The 17,856-nt window shown below is 40.0% G+C and overlaps 1 protein-coding gene across 1 annotated transcript in view; it reads left to right on the top strand.

Annotated features, from left to right (window-relative positions):
• Window positions 1–17,856, top strand: part of THSD4 (thrombospondin type 1 domain containing 4) — a 585,321-nt gene that overhangs the window by 34,874 nt on the left and 532,591 nt on the right. The window contains exon 3 of the mRNA XM_033109294.1: window positions 1,367–1,436. Coding sequence (XP_032965185.1) covers window positions 1,367–1,436 — 70 coding nt within the window. The remainder of the gene's footprint in view (window positions 1–1,366; window positions 1,437–17,856) is intronic.

Genomic DNA, 17,856 nt, shown 5'->3' on the forward strand with positions numbered 1-17,856 from the left:
TTCTCTTTGGAAAGTATGTGTATGGAATACCCTCGGTCCTCTGCTTTGGGGCCTTAGCTGTAGCTCTAAGACAATGGAAAGAATGCATTTAACACCTGGTTATGTGTCCCTTCACCCTGCTATTGTCCCAACACACAGTCTCTAAGCAGTGTGTCCAAGTCCATTCCATGTGGTCTGCTAGGGCCGGGCTCATTTACATACCAAATGGGGTTAGGGTGGAATTTAGAATTCTTAGAGATGGAGGGAGCGTTTTCTAACTCCACAAGCCCTAACCCCTCATTCAGCCAGGTTTCCTCATTTCCATCTCCACACGGTGAGTTTTTCTTGGACACGGCACTGTTTCTTGTCTTTCAGCTTTGTTGGAGGCCTCAACAATGTTGAGAACCCCTGGGTTGCTTAACTTCTGCCCTCAGGGTTAAACCCTAGGAAAGGATTCAAAAAGACAGCTAAGTAGGACCCATGGCCTTTCTGCAGGATGCTGAAAACAATGCAATCGATGATTTCAAATCAAGGGACTTCGGGCGTTTAAATTACTTGACAGTACTTGTCGCCTCTGCCTGAGTGTGCGGTGTTTTCACCTCTGTCATCCTCAGTGATGCTGACAGAAGATGAGAACATTGAGGCGCAGAGATGTTAGCTTACCCAGGATCACCCCCATGGGAAGGGTGGAGTTGGGATTCTAGCCTAGATGTGTTTGAATTCAAAGTGTCATGCTCTCCCAGCATACCCTGCTGTCTCAGGGCCAGCTGGCTCCTATTTCCACACCTTCCCTTTATTTGATGACAAGCCCTAATCATGGCTGGTGACAGTGGGGCTTAACACAGCTAATCCGGCCCACGGAGAACATGTGTGGCGCCAAAGGGCCAAGGACAGGCAGAGGAAAGGTTCTGAGGAAAGCCGGGGTGTGGGAGAGGAACTTCTCTGGCCAGGATCAAAATGCCCACTCTTAGCCCTCCTTTCCAGCTCCTCAGGACCAGGCACACACTAGCACTTACTCTGGGTCAGGCATGCCACCTTTTCTCATGCAGCCCTCCCCGAAGCTCCTAGCCAGCGTCCGTGGTTGTCCCCATCTTATGAGGGAGGAGACAAGGCCCAAAGAGGTTAACTGTTCTGACATAGAAGCCTTGCTGGTTCCTGGTAACGCTGCGTTTGGTCCCAGACCTGGCCGATGCCACCACCCAGCCCACAGCACCTTTCTGCCTCCCCGCCCGTGGGCCGGCCCTTTGCCTCTTCACTGGGTCACCTCCCAGGGCCCAGGCTGGACTATTCTCTCCCTTCCACTGATGAAATGGGTATGCCGCCTTCCGTCGGGTCTGCAGCCTGGGACATGCTCACAGCCCTGCCTGTTGCCATTTTCTTTTCTCAGTGTCCTGGGATTCCTGCTGCTGCTTGGATTCCAGCTCGTCTGCCCACAGCCCTCCACTGAACACAGAAAGGTAAGCCATGGCCGTTCAGAGGCGTTCCTTCTCTGCGCACGGGGCTGGTGTCGCTCCAGTCGCTACCCCAAACTTTGTTCTCTTTGAAGGTGAGTCACTGCTGATTCTGAGAAGCACCAGGTATAGAATGTTCACCAGTTCTCCTATCTGTCCTAAGTCCTTGGAGCTTAAAAATGAAGCTGGTGCCCTGAGTCAGTCTCTAATGGGAGAGCAGTGGTGCTGGCTTTGCAGCCTGTGGCTGTGAGAACGGGCCAGTGAAGGGGAGGTTGGGGAGAAGACGCTGTCCCTGGGAATAGCGGGGTGTCAGCATGGAGCTTTACCCCCTCCAGGGGCACCTTCGGGGCAAGGGGTGTGGATGACTAGAGAGAGAGCTGTGGCTGTGGCTGTGCAAGAGGACCCCTGATAAGGAGCCGTGGTCTTTGACAGAAGGAAACGGCCCCTGCCAGTCGGCGGCCAGGCAGGGAGGGGGCAGGAATAAGGACCTGGCCCTCTCTTTCCTCCTCCTGTCAGTCCCCTGCGGTGACTCCCGTTAGCTGAGCCCAACCGAAGACAGAAGACAGAACGCCCTGGATGTAATCCTTGAAGGTCAGCCTCCTGAACCACAGAGGTGGCTGGAAAACGGTGGACAGAGAGTCTGGAGGGACAAGTGGACAGGATCAAGCACACATCCCTTCAGGCTCTGTCGGTTTCATAGTTAATGAACTATCCACTGTCGCCTCAGTAAGCCGAGCGCTGTCCTGCGGCAGAGCAGGCGTGTGATGAGTGTTTCCTTAGAAATAGATGCATGATGTGACTCTGAGCAGGTCCCCCAAATCCCTTCCTGCTGCCGAGGAATGCCTCGTATCCACACGGACCAAAATACAGCCACTTCTGAGAGGAATAAGAGGTCAGCTGTGTGTATCTAAGGGGGACTGAGTTGGTCGGCACCTTTCCCGAGGCAGGGTTTTCAGAGGGTAAGTCCAGGACAGGAGGGAGTCAAGCAAAGAGAGTGTGTACACGGGTTTGGCTAGATATGACCCTTCTTGGGAGAAGTTCCTGATGTTCTTGTCTGATTGGTCCCATTTCCTTTAGGCCTGTGGATTTGGTTTTGGCTTTGCTTTCCTGGGCCTGTGTTGTACTGTGCTCCTCACTCAGACGTCAGCCCCATGATCTGTCTTGTTCACTGCCATATTTCCAGCTCCTGGAACATAGGCTGGCATGTTGTAGGTGCTCAGTAACATACTTGATGAATGACTGAATGGATGGAAAACCTGGTCACGATCTAAACATCGTTATGTCGGAAGTTTACACCCCCCTGTCCTCCTCTGCATCATCTCTACTCATAATTTCAAGAATCAGAGAGAACACCTATTATAGACTGAACGTTTGTGCCCTCCCCAAATCGATGTATTGAAACCTAACCCCCAGTGTGATGGCATTTGGAGGTGGGGCCTTTGGGCAGTGATCAGGTCATGGGAGTGAATGGAATTAGTGCCCTAATTAGAACCATGAGAGAGCGTGCTGCTCTGCCGTGTGGAGGCACATTGGGGAGTCTGCAGCCCGGAAGAAGGAGCCACGCTGGCACCCTGATCTCCGACTTCCCGCCTCCCGAACTGTGAGAAAGGCATTTGCGTTATTTATAAACCACCCAGTTTGGCACTTTGTTTTAGCAGCCCAAACTGACTAAGACCAAACATGGCAGTGAGCAGCAGGGTTGTTGCTGTAACAAACACCTAAAAATGTGGAGGTGGCTTTAAAAAAAGGGAATGGATAGAGGCTGGGAGAGTTTTGAGGTGCATGCTGGAAAAAGCCTACATGGCTGTGAATGGACTTTTAAAGGGGATTCTGATGAAAGCTGAGAAGGAAAAGAGAAGAGCTGTAGAGCAAGGCTCAGTCTTCTTAGAGCATGCCGAAGTAACCCCAAACAGAATGTGGGTGGAAATACGAATGGTAAGGGCCACTCTGCTGAGTCCTCAGATGGAAATGAGGAAAATGTTACTGGAAACTGGAGGAAAGGTCGTGCTTGTGATAAAGTGGCAAAGAGCTTGGCTGAACTGTGTTTGTGTTCTAGTGTTTTGTGGAAGGGAGAACTTGCAAGCGATGAAATTAGGTTTTTAGCTGAAGCAGTTTCTAAGCAAAATGTTGAAGGAGTAGCCTGGCTTCTCTTGACTGCTCGTGATAAAATGCGAGAAGAGAGAAAAGACTTGAAGATGGACTTGTTAATTGGAAAGGAAGCAGAACATAGAACTTAATGATTTGGAAAATTCTCCGCATATTCATATTAAAAAGAATGAGAAAGCCTGTTTGGAAACGAACACTAAGGGTGAGGTGGAGAGATCACTTAATAAGATTAGTCAGCCATCGTGACAGAAGCCAGGAGCTATAGTCAAGACAATGGAAGAATGCAAAGGAGGGGATGCCGGTACCTTCTGGACCTGGCTCACCTCTGATACCACCTCACTTGGTGGTCTCCTCACCCTGCAGTGTGGCACTGAGCTCCTCAGCTGCCCCCAGGTGACGCTCTAGCACCTGGATGGGGTGTGCACTATGCCCAGCAGAGCCCTGGGACGTGGCTGCCTCCATCTAGATTTCAAAGGACAAGGTCTTCCAGCAAAGCCGTGGTCCCAGGACCCCAACCCTGGAGAGCCACAGTGGGGATGGGGCTGCCCAAAGCTGTGGGGGCAGGGCAGCCTGGAAGTCTTCGGGCCCCAACCACTGCCCAGCAAAGCCGAGGGTGACCACTGCCCCAGTGCGTCTGGATGGCAGGGCATCGAGCCAAAGAGGATTATTCTTGAGCCTTAAGCTCTAGTGGAACTTGCGTGATTGGGTTTTAGACTTACTCGGAGCCAGTCTCTCCTTTCTTCCCCTTTCTCCCATTTGGATGGGAAATATCTGTCCTATGCCTGTTTCACTATTGTATTTTGGGATCACATAACATGTTTGATTTCTTAGGTTCGCAACTGGAGAGCAGTTTGCCTCAGGATGAATCATACCTTGAGTTTTACCCATATCTGCTTTAGGTGATGTTTACAGGAGACTTTGGACCTAGACTTTAAAGTTGATGCTGGAACCAGTTAAGATTTTGGGGGCTATTGGGATGGAATGAATTTTCAATGCAAGAAGTATGTAAATTTGAGGGAGCCAAAGGCAGAATGCCACAGACTGAATGTGTCCCTCCAAATTCATGCATCCCTAGTGTGATGGTGTTTGGAGGTGGGGCCTTTGGGAGGTGAATAGGTCATGAGAGGATGAGTGCCCTTATAAAAGAGATCCCAGAGAGCTCCTTTGCCCCCTCTGCTATGTGAGGATGCCTCGAGAAGACCAGGAAATGGGCTCTTCCAGGCACCAAATCCGCTAGTTCTTAATCCCAAACATCCCAGCTTCCAGAACTGTGCAAAATAAATTTACATTGTTCATAAGCCACCCAGTCTATGATATTTTTGTACTAGCAGCTGGAATGGACTTAGACAATGGTCTATTTTCATTATTAAGGTACTTGTGTCTTATTTATTACTGTTTGGAATTATCACAGTTGTTGATCTTAATAGTTGAATCAATATCTACAGTGTTTTTTTTGCTGTTCTTGCTCAGATAGACCATTGTAGATGAAAGTATTTTATAAATGATCAATTTACTTTGCTCTTTCTCTTAATTTTTCAAGTTAGCCTGAAATAAATACACACACACACATACACACACACGTGCATACAGGGAGTCAAAAAGATGTATACACATTTTAAGGAAGGAAAAAACTGTATTAAAATTATAATACTCAGTATATACCGATATCAAGCCACGTTTGAATTCTGCAATTACAAGATGTGCTCAAAGTAATTTTAATTTTAAATTTTTAATACAGTTTTTTCCTTTCTTAACATGTATATACATTTTTTGGCATCCTGTATGTGTGTGTGTGTGTGTGTGTGTGTGTTCATATATATATGAACCTTCTGAAAGGTTCACAAATAGATATTGCCCTCATCTTTCTTAAAGTATTTGTTTTGAGAAATGACAAAAAAATGGTTTATGTGTTACTTTACGATGTTGAATTTAATAATTGAGCAAAAAGTATTGTATCTTGTTATAGGATACCTCCTCGTCAAAATGTTATTAAGAACTTTGCAGTAGAGAGATAAATTGTTTTCCCAAAGTCAATAATTGTTTTCTTCACTGGGAGAGCATATATTTCAGGACAGTTCTCAAATATAATTAATTTATGCATTTTGGCTGCCAGGTCATTGTCCTTCACCCCAGAGAAGAAAGGATTCAGTACTTTCTTGGGTGTGGATTTCTTCTTGATGTTTCTATCGGAGATTTGTGGAACTGCAGCTGTCATCTTGCTTGGTTATAGCCTCAAAATCCATGCGAAAATTAAGCATGTTTATTATAGAGAATTTAGAAAACAATGAAAAGCTAGAAGAAGGAAATAAAAACTTACTCCTAGGGCAGGAGAAACAGGACTGACCATAGTAGCATCCATTTATTTCTGCCACATAAAAATAAGGAGGCACTTATTAAAACAAGGGTCAGAAATTTTTTCTATGAAGGGTCAGTTGTGTATATTGTAGGCTTTCTGGGCTACAAAGCCTCTATCGCAACTACTCAACCCTGCTTTTGTAGCACAAAGGCAGTCATAGACAATATGTAAATGAATGTGTTCCAATAAAACTATTTACAAAATAGGTGGTGAGCTGGATTTGACTTGTGATCCCCCAGTTTGCCAACCACTGCTCTAGAGGCAGGGTAGAGAGGAGTTAACTGCAAGTGTACATGTTTTGGAATGTTTAGAAATTGTCTCCACCTGAGACTTTGAGGAACACAAAGAATTTAAGAAAAAAGTATACTTTTTCATTAAAGCATAAGAGAATTATGATTACTATCAAATTGTTTTCATTACTTAGATAAATCATAATTGAATTCCTGCTGACTCATTGTTTTGTGGTAAAATCCACTCCCACTCCGTAACTGAAAGCCGCAAAAACAATTAGAAAGCCATTTATGGTAAATTCTTAAGGGACAGCATTACTGATTTGTGCATATTATAATTTAGTATGTATATGAAAATTATCCACTAAAAGACATCATTGTCTTTCTCATTACAACAGCATGTCCAACTTTAGCATATGGAAACATTTCTATAGTGTAAATTATTCTGAGGAAAAGACATAATTTGTAAATGCTGTCAAATAAACTATGCATTTTTAAATGCTGCTTGGGTGACTGAATACAAGTCTGTGATAAACGTCCCATAACAGTGCAGGAAAGGGGGTCTCTGGTGCAGAATGTACGTAGCTCTTTCCAGATATTTCTATCCAGAAATCCTCCTCTTGCTCCTGCAGCATGGACAGTATCACAAAGGATTTTTCAGCCTCTGCTCTTGGTAATTATTTAATGGCATTGGCAAATGATTCTATTTTTAAAACTTGTGTGGCTTCATTTGCAGATAAAGTAAGACCAAGAACAGGAAAAAGCTTGACCAAGGCTTTTATAAAAACCATGCATTATATACACATAGAAAGTATGCAAGTTGTAGAAAGCTGTTAAGTAATGACACTGTTCTACTGTCTACCGAATAGACATTCACAGAGCAAGTCATAGTGTGTATGGTCAATATACCCTGTACAGAAAAGAATTGGGAAACATCATATTTTATTCCTACAAAAATGGAAAAAACTATACATATACTTTAATCACAACTGCCTTGTTTTTTTAAGTCTATTTATTAAAAGTATGCATGTTTATTATAGAGAATTTAGGAAAAAATGAAAAACTAGAAGAAGGAAATAAAAACTTAACTCCTCGGGCCAGCAGCCAAAGAGAAGTGCTCTTCAACCTGTTATTTATAGAAACTTTCAAACAAAAAGAACAGACACTACAGAATGAAGTAAGGGTGAAGTAAAATATTTGTTTTCCTAACTGATTAGCAAGTCACAATGTGAACATCAGGGACTTTGTAATGGGTTTAACGCCTACTATTAGTGCAGTAGGGTGTGCAGCCAGTGACTTCACGTTGCCTCTTGACAATGTCATACAGTTGGATATTGAACAGAAAGCCTATTGAAGGGCAAAAGGAAGTTTAAGTCTACATAAAAGTTCTCATATGATTGCTGCCGTATTCAAGAAGAAGAAAGGAAAAACAGTAATGTTTTTAGAAGAAAGCATATGGAAATATCTTCATGATTTGGAGTAGGCAAGGATTTCTTAAACAGTGCATCAAAAGAACTAGCCATGAAAGAATTGTCCTACGTGAAAAATTGAGGACTTTTGTTTATCAAAATACACCATAATTAAGAGTGTAAAGATAAGCCATGGACAGGGTGAAGATATTCACAATATATTTGAAAAAAGATTTATGTTCAGAATATATATATAAAGACCCCTACTAATCATTAAGACAAAGTTAAACAATCCAATTTTAAAATGGGCTAAAGACTTGAACAGACACTTCATGTAAGATGACATTCTAATGGCCAATAAGCATATGAAAAGGTGCCCAGTCAAAATCATTAGGCCTTAGGAAAATACAAATTAAAATGGGACACCACCAGAGTGGTTTAAAATGGAAAACACTGACAATACCAAGAGCTGGTGAGGGTGTGGAGCAACTGGAACTTTCGTGCATTGCTGATGGGAGTTTAAAATAACAAACCCCTTTGAAAAACTGTTTGGCAGCGTATCTTAAAGCTAAACATATGCTTATTCAATGACTTGTCTATTCTACTCCTAGGCGTTTAACTCAAGAGAAACGAGTTTTGGTATTCACCAAAAAATATCAATAAGGATGTTGATAGAAGTTTCTTTTACAATATCTCAAAATTGGAAATAATCCAAAAGTCTATCAACAAGAGAATGGATAAATAAATTATTGTCTATCCATACAAGATAACACTAAGCAACAACTAACAAATAGACTACTGTTTTCAACCAAGATGGAATAACAGGGATCAAATTTACCGTCCCATCTAGAACAAGAGCAAAATGGCCAAGACCGAGTGACAGGGACTAGATTTTCCCTTACCCTCTCACCTGAAACAACCAAACCAAAACAAACTGGACACACATATGAAACACTGGTTTTCAAAATCCTGGATATGAGTCAACAAAAGGCAGTGATTCCTCATAGATGGGAATCAAATGAGTTGAACCCTAACATTTCCCCAGCTAACTACCTTGAGAGAATTTTCTAACCTTGGCAAAGGAGGAGAAAACGGGAATCCAGGCAGAACCTGTTGGACTCCTTGAGTTAAGGAGATGGATTGGAAAGTCCAGCAAGACCAAGGTGATGAGAGTCTACAGAACAGAGGACCAGAGAGGAGAGAACTGCACAGAGAGGAGACTGCAGAGATCTGCAGGGGGTTCTCCTCAAGGATACGATGCAGTTCTGATCTGCAAATGTGAGGAGCAACCTGAGGCCAGAAAAGAGTTGCCCAAAAGGATTAAAGGGGACAGTACTCATACAGGATCAGGAGCAGTGACTCTTCCCAGCAGCCAGACTTTAAAAACTCATAATTCAGGAGTAATGGACAGAATACTCAGGAACCTCTTGCCTTGGTACTGGGGGAAAAATTGACCCTAAAGTGTGTATTGCTCTGGGCCTAACTAACAGATAACAAAAGTACTACTGGAAAAGATCAAACTGTTGCTAAATAACTTAACTATCCCAGCACAAAGCTCATATAGGAATAGTACCCAAAAAGGTAAAATTGAAGATGTTTGGCATTTAGTCAAAGGTTACCAGACATGCACAGAAATAGAAAAATATTAGCATTATTTTTCATAATTAGGAGAACAATCAACCAATTGAAACAAACTCAGAACCGACACAGATTTTAGAATTTGAAAACAAGGATATTTAAAGTTATTAAAACTGTATTCCATATATTAGAAAAGTTAAGTAGAGGCATGAAAGATATAAAAGACACCCTCATCAAACTTTCTGAGATGAAAATGACAAGGTCTGATTGCAAAATACACTAGACAGGATTAATGGTAGATTAGACGGTGCAGAAGACAGGATAGTGAATTTGGAGATACAACAATAGAAACTGTTATATCTCTCCAGAATGAAAAAAAAGAATTTAAAAAGATGAACAGAGTGTCAGTAAGCTCTGAGACAGTTTCAAGTGGGCTTATATATGTACAATTGAAGAGGTGGGAAGGGGGGGGTGTCAGAAAAAATATTTAAAAAATATTAGAAAATGTTCCAAATTTGTTGGAATTATGACCCCCAAAATATCAATGTTCTCCAAGCACTGGAAACATGAAGAAAATGGTACCAAGTCACAATCAAATTGCTCAACACGAGTGATAAGGAGAAAAAAATTTAAAAGTCCCTAGATAAAGAGGACATCATCATATACACAGAAAGAAAGATAAGGATGACAGAAGATTCCTTGTTTCCTGTTACTTATGCAAGTAAAGCAACATCTTTAAAGTATTGAAAGAATAAAACTGTCAACCTAGAATTTTATACACACAAACAAATCTTTCAAAAATAAAGGTAAAATAAAGACATTTTCATACATACATACAATTGTATGAATTATACCTGCACCACAGAATTATAAAAGGAGGTTCTTTAAGCAGAAGGAAAATATTAGGTGAATATATGGATCTATACAAAGGTGAAATACACCAGAAGTGATAACTACATGGATAAATATATAAGGTTTTAAAAATTATTTAAATTTCTTTTAAAGACTGATTCTTTAAATAAACATCATCATCATCATAACAATAATAACGTGTTGTGGGGTTTATAACATATGTATAAGTAAAATGTATGACAATAGTATAAATGCTAGAAGAAGATAAATGGAAAGATAGTATGGTAAGATTCTTATAATATATGTAGAATGGTATTTTATTTAAAGGTAAACTGTGATGAGATGTATACTATAAACCCTAAAATAACCATTAAAGTAAGAAAACAAAGAAGTTTAGCTCACAAGCCAAAAAAGGAAAAAAAGTAGAATCATAAAAATACTCAAATAATTCAGAAGAAGTCAGAAATAGAGGAAAAGAGATCAAATCATCAATAGGACAAGGAGAAAACAAATAGTGAGATGGTAGACTTAAATATAATTATATTAATAATCACAAAAATACTTCAACTAAAAGGCAGCGGTGGACAGATTGGATAAACAACAAGACACACGTCTGTATGCTTCTATAAGAAACATAAAGACACAAATTGTTTAAAAGTTAAAGGCTAGAAAAAATTTATCATGTGAACACTAATCAGAAGAAAGCTGGAGGGACTTTATTACTATCAGATGAAGTAGATTTCAGAGCAAAGAATATACATTACCAAGGGTAAAGAGGGTCATTTCAGAATGATAAAGGGGTGAATTCCTCAAGAGGACATAACAATCCTAAACATTTCTGTGCCTAATAATAGAGCTTCCAATTACTGAAGCAAAATCTGATATAACTGCAAGCAGAAACAACAAATGTACAATTATAGTCAGATTTCAATACCCCTTTCCTAATATTGATAAGGATAGCGCTTATAGACAGAAAAGTCAGTGGAAACATGACTTGACTACGACTATCACCCAACTTGACCTAACGGACATTGTATGTAGAACTGTCCGTCAAACAAAATCAGACATGCATTCTTTTCAGGTACATAAAGAACACTTACCAAGATAGACAATATTGGGGGCCGTAAAACAAGTCTCAGTATAACAGGGTTCAAGTCACAGGTGGTTCTTTGATCACCGTGGGATTAAATTAGAAATCAATAACAGAAAGACATTTGGAAAATTCCCAAATGTTTGGAAGTGGAATAACACATTGCTAAATAATTCAGGAGTCAAAGAAGAAATGAAAGGGAAGTTAGAAAATACTTTGACCTGAATTAAATAGAAAACACAAAATATCAGAAATTGTGAGATGTTGCTAAAACAGCTCCGAGTGGGAAATTTATACAACTAAATACCTATAAAGACAAAAAGGCCTCAAATCAATGATGTCAGTTTTTACCATAAGCAGCTAAAAAAAGAAGAGCAATTAAACTCAAAGTAAGAAGAAAGGAAATAATAAAGATCAAAGCAGAATTCTATAAAATAGAAACAGTAAAACTATAGAGAAAACCATTTAAACCAAAAGATGGTTTTTTGAGAAGATCAAGAAAATGGATAAATCTTGACCCAGAATGATCAGGATAAAAAAGGAGTAAAGACACAAGAAGTAATCATTAGCAGGAGACAGAGTGATGACATCACCACAAATTCTGTAGCTATTACAGGATAATGTGGAAATATTATGAATACCTTTATTACTATAAATTCAACAACTTAGATGAAAAAGACAGAATATTTGAAAGATTAAAACCACCAAAGCTTGCTCAGAAGAAATACATAACTTGAAGATTTCTATATTTTTTAAAGAAATGGAATTTGTAGTTAAAAGCCTTCTTGCAAAGAAAACTCCAGGTCCCGATGGCTTCCACTGGTAAATTCTTGCAAATATGTAAGGAAGAAATAATACTGATTTTACACAAACTCTTCCAGACGAAGAGGAAGCAAACTTCCCAGCTCATTCTATGAGACCAGCATTACATGCTAAAACCAAATAAAGATATTAACAGAAAACTCTAGGCAATTATCCATTATAAACCTAGGTACAAAAGTTCTATGTAAAATTTTATCAAATGAAGTCCAACATTATAGAAAGTGATAATACATCTTGAATAAGTGGGCTTGTGTTCCAGGAATACAAGGTTGATTTAACATGTAAAAATGAATCGGTGTATTTCATCCTATTAACAAACCTGTAGCTAATCATACTTAATGATGAAAGACTAAATGTTTTCCTCCTAAGACCAGGAAAAACACAAGGATGTCTTTTTTTTCTCACCACTTCTATTCTACACTGTATTGGAAGTTCTAAACAGTGCATCCAGGCAATGAAAAGAAATAAATTGCATCCAGATTGAAAGGAAAGAAGTAAAATTGTCTTTATTGGAGACAGCAAAATTGTCTGTAGAAAATCTGATGAAATCTAAAAAAGGCTACTTGAATAAGTGAGTTTAGCTATGTTATTGGATATAAGATCAATATGTGAAGGATCATTGTATTTCTATATACTGCCAATGAACAATAGAAAAATTAAATTAAAAAAATATAATTCATATCATGAAAAATATGAAATACTTAGGGATAAAGCTAACAAAAGAGGTGAAAGACCTATACACTTATAACTACAGAACATTGTTGAGAGAAATTAAATACTTAAACAAATGGAGAAATGTTCCATATTTATGAGTCAAGAAACTCAATACTGTTTAATTTTTGTCCCAAAATTGATCTATAGATTTAACACAATTCCAATAAAAGTTTCAGCAGACTTTTTGCAAAAAACTGACAAAGTGATTTAAAACTCTTTATGAAAATGCAGAGGACCTAGAATAGTCAAAACAAATTTCAAAAAGAAGAACAAAATTGTAAGAGTTATACTTCCTAACATGTATATTATTAGGTATGATTTTGCTACAGTAATCAAGATAGCATGCTATTGGCGTAAAGGTAGATAAATATGAGTAGGCAGTAGAACAGAAAAGAGTACAGAAATATACCCACAAATATATGGACAACTGATTTTTGATAAAGGTGCAAAGGTAATTCAGTGGATAAACGATAGTCTTTTCAAAAATTAATGCTGGAACAATTGGATATCCACATGCAAAAGAGTGAATTCAATCCATACCTTGCACAATATACAAAAATTAAACGTTGGTCATAGATCTAAATGTAAAACTTAAATCTTTAAACCTTCTAGAAGAAAACAAAGGAGAAAATCTTTATGACTTTGGACTAGCCAAAGGACTCTTTTTTTTTTTTTTTTAAAGATATAGCTCCAAAGTCATAATCCATAAAAGAAAAAGTTGACCAATCGAACTATATCAAAACTACTTTCTACTGTTCTAGGACACTTAAGAGAATGAAAAGGCAAGTCACAGGCTGAGAGAAAACATTTACAAAGCATATATTTGATAAAGGACTTGTGTCCAGGATATACTATAAGGAGCTATCAAAACTCAATAATAAGGAACAAACAACCTGATATAAAAGTAAGCAAAAGATTTGAAATGACGCTTCACCAAAGAAGATACATGGTTGGCAAATAAGCTCATGGAAAGATGTTCAACATCATTAGTCATTAGGGAAATACAAATTAAAACCACAATGAGATACAACTACATGTCTACTAGACTGGCTAAAATTAGAAAGACTGATCATACCAGGTGCTGGTGGACTTGTGGAGAAACTGCTTCCCTCATACACTGCTGGTGGGAATATAAAAGAGTAAACGACTTTGGAAGTTCCTTAAAAAGTTACATATACACCAATCATATGATCCAGTATTTACCCACAAGAAAAGGAAATATATATCCACCCACAGACTTGGACGTGAATGTTCATGGCAGCTTTATTTGCCATAAACTGGACTCAACTGTCCACCAACAGGCAAATGGATAAACTGTGGTTTATTCATACAAAGAAATACTACTCAGCAATAAAAAGAAAGGCACTATTGATACATGCTGCAACACGGATGAATCTCAAAATAATTATGTTGAGTGAAAGAATATACACAAAAAAGTGGACGTACCGTATTATTCTATTTATATAAACCTCTAAGAAATGGAAAGTAATCTGTAATGACAGAATGAATATCAGTTTGTGGGAGATAAGGGGAAGCTGAGCAAGGGGGTTTACCAAGCGTGCAGGGAAACTTTTGGGGTGATGGGTATGTGCATTATCCTGATGCTGGTGATGGTTTTATTGGTGAGTACATATGAGAGAACATCAACTCATACTCTTCAAGTATGCACAATTTATTGTGTGTCAGTGATACCCCAATAAAACTATTAAAAATAAACTACTGATATAAGCAACAACTGAATGAATTTCGCATGAATTCATTCACTGAATGAATTTTTCTGATTGACCATTAAGAAGCGAGACACAAAATGAAGTCTGATGTAGCATTCCATTTATATTTAGTTCGAGAACAGGCAAAGCTAATTAGTGGTGACAATAAATTCAGAATAATGGATATCTGTGTGTGGGAGTGGGGGGTGGGAGCGGGAGATGTATCCATGAGCAAGGGGCATGAGGAAGCCTTCCAGGACGTTGGACATATTCTCAACCTTGACCTAACTGGGGGTTATTTCGGTGTTTAAAAGTGTCAACAGTCATACCTTTACAACGAGCGTACTTGATTCACTTTATGTATGTTATACCTTAATAAAAAAAAGGGAGAGGAAGAGGAAAAAGGCAATGCGGTGCATGAAAGGCCAGTATTGAATGGCAGCGGACATCCTGGGGGCAGTGAGGGATTGTCCTTTGAGAGTTACCAGGAAACAAAGGTGCTCTTCACAGAACAAAATTAGACGCACTCTCATTAGGGAGAGTCCAGTCGCAGAGCCTTTCCAGAACTGGAAGCTGATTCTCAAGCAGGCACTGTGTCTTTTCCAGCTGGTGTGTGTCAGGCCTTCTGTTTCTAATGGCATAAATATCACTGAGTGCTTCTGAAAAATTGAGAATATTTCTACTTATGAAAAATGAAGAAATTAAAGTAAAAAGACTTTATTAAGGGCTGGGAAGCATTTCAATGTTCATTAATTCATGGTGTGCCAAATCTCTTGGAGTCAAATCGAATGGCAGCAAAATCAAATCTGTTTCTATTACCAGTGGAGCCGCAAGCTTAACACTTTGTGTTTGCAAAGCCCTTTACAACGTAGAAGAAAGAGGACATCTTTGGGCTTCTGGTTGGAGCTTAATGGGGGGCAGTCCTTGCCTCCTGGCCTCTTCTGGTTTAGGGCCAGGATTCCCCTTCAGATCCCTGCATTTTTTTCTCAGCATGCTTATTACCCATGGGTAGGTGGCACAAAGTGGAACACAGAATCAGCTTGGAATCTCTGCTTGGAACCCACTTTTCACGTTGCCTGAAGCGTACGGACTTCCTGGACCGTGTCTGCTCAGCCCTTGGGGAGCTCTTTGCCTTCTCCAGTCTTGACTGACTTAGCTTGAATTGGTGTTTTCATGCTCCCAGCTTGTGGTATCTCCCAGGTCTCTCCTGGGGAGTAGGAGTCTTGGTCCCATCCATCCTGGTGTCAACCACCCATTCCTGGTGCCCGGAAGACTGGAAAAAGTCATAGCCATGTCCCTCCCTCCCCCTCATGGTGGCTCTGTCCTCAACTCCTTTTGTTAACCCTTGCCTGCTTTAGATTCCTCCATCTCTAGGTTGTGAAAGAAGCTGTTATCTTGTAAGAAAGCTCCAGGTTAAGAAGGAGACAAGAAAGACCTAGAAAAATGTGGGTTACATGTTCAATTTTGAAGTTTGTGAAGAGGCTGAGGGACCATCAGAGGAAGCAGAGCTGGGGACTGCTTGTAAGATGGGGAAACTGAGGCAATCACCCCACATTTTTAATGGTAAAAATGATATCCATTGAGTTTTGAGTATTCCCTCCCTATAACACCCTTTGCCATGATTTCTTTTAAGAACTCTTTTTGGTATTTAAGTGCTACTAAGTTCAAGGGCAAACACATTTGTTTTTATATATTGTGAATATTTATTTCGTTCTAAATGTTTTTCCTGCTTTACAGAAACATACACATTTCCAGTTTATAAATTCCTTCCTTTGGAAGTTTGAGTTGCATTTGTAACAGTATTTAAAAATAAATACATTATAAATTTGTTATTGTTGTCTGAACAAACTCTACTCTAACCCATATCTCAAATGTGATCTACTATAAACAAGCCAAGTTACACAGTATAGATTTTTTTTATGTGTATTTTGACCCTAACAAAGTGACTTGGGGACTATAACTGGTTATAAGAAAAAGGAGTATTTTTCTACTTTAATTTTTTCTTGAAATTTCCGTTCCCTCCCTTACTTATTCACAGAAAACCCAAACCATTAAAAGGTGCTTCTTAAATAACTTCTAAGTTCCCCACCATGTTATGTTTCCAGGCCAGATTACAGTGAAAACAAAGTTTTGACAGACAAAATAACTTATCACGTACACCACAAATCTTGGTCTTTGGAAACGAAAATGAATCATAGTACAGTCTTGTGTAGATGTTTGTGGTCTACCTTTTTCTCCAAATGATGATGTTACCTGATTCTTAATAAGGATTTGGCAAGTGGCATCTTCACATGCCAGCCGGCTTCCTTCCCTACCACAGAGTGCTCAGTCCTTGGTTGTCTTGGAGAAATAGACGAGAGATCAATGTCTGTTGGTTCCTAATTTTATTCTCTGTGTATTGCTTCTTGTATACTCGATACATGGTTTTGCTTATGGCCACGTTCATTGTTTCCCATTCATTCATTCATTCATCAAGCTCTTATCAAGTGCCTACGATCTGAATTTGGACTCTGAAGCCAGACTGCCTAGTTGATATCCTGGTTCTGCTGCTTACTGATTCTGGACCTTGGGCAATGGCCTGTGCCTCAGTTTTGTCATCTGAAAAATGGGGATAATAATAGTACCTCTCATATATGTTGTTTGAAGGATCACATGAGTTCTAGATAAAGAGTTTAGGATGTTGTCTGACCCACTGTAAACACTTGGTGAGTTTTGTTGTCATTGTTTACTGTTATTGTTATGACACATGCCAGTCTTACATTGCAGCTGCATACCCAGGCATGCTTCTTCTCAAAGTGCTTCCCTTCTAATGTCATCGGCACAGTCTCTACCCAGGCCGGATTTATCTACTCGTAGATGAGAGTTTCTCAACCTCAGCACTATTGGTATTTGGGGCCAGATAATTCTTTGGTGTTAGAAGTTTGGCAGCATCCTTCGTCTCTTCTTGCTGGATGCCAGTAAGATGCTCCTTCAGTTGTGACAATCGAAAATTTCTCCAGACATTGCCCGGTGTCTGCTAGGGGACAAAATTGCCCCAGTTGAGACCCATCTATTTAGACTGTTTCCTCCTCCTGTGAAGGCAGCACTGTGGCTCCTCTGCTTACTAGGGAGGGCCCTGGTTACGTGTTGTCTTCTCCCTGAGCTTGTTTTTGAATACCTATGTCACGTGTTACATGCGCCTTGTCACGACACGTTTGGTGCCATAGGGACATTTCTGCTGTTCCTACCGAGGTCTTCTTAGTAGGAAATACTTTGAGAACACCCCATTTGTTGTTTTCCTTTATTTCCCTCCTGCGCCTTCCCCAGGGAAGGCATGACACATAGGTGTGTGTGCAGACCCCCAGGAAGACAGCTTACGGTTCAGTCTGGAATGCATCATGGATTGAAACAATGAAGGAGGTTTTTCGAGCACTTGCTGTGTGCAGACACCGCACGAGGCACCGGGGTTGTGATAGCACTGCACTGGCCTCTCCCGGGAGGGGCTCAGAGCCTAATGGGGGCTAACGGGCTGCGCTGCGGTTGGAGATGCTGTGTCATTCTGGACACTGAGTTTGGGATCA

Source organism: Rhinolophus ferrumequinum, chromosome 6, assembly GCF_004115265.2.
Source record: "Rhinolophus ferrumequinum isolate MPI-CBG mRhiFer1 chromosome 6, mRhiFer1_v1.p, whole genome shotgun sequence".
Classification (NCBI taxonomy): domain Eukaryota; kingdom Metazoa; phylum Chordata; class Mammalia; order Chiroptera; family Rhinolophidae; genus Rhinolophus; species Rhinolophus ferrumequinum.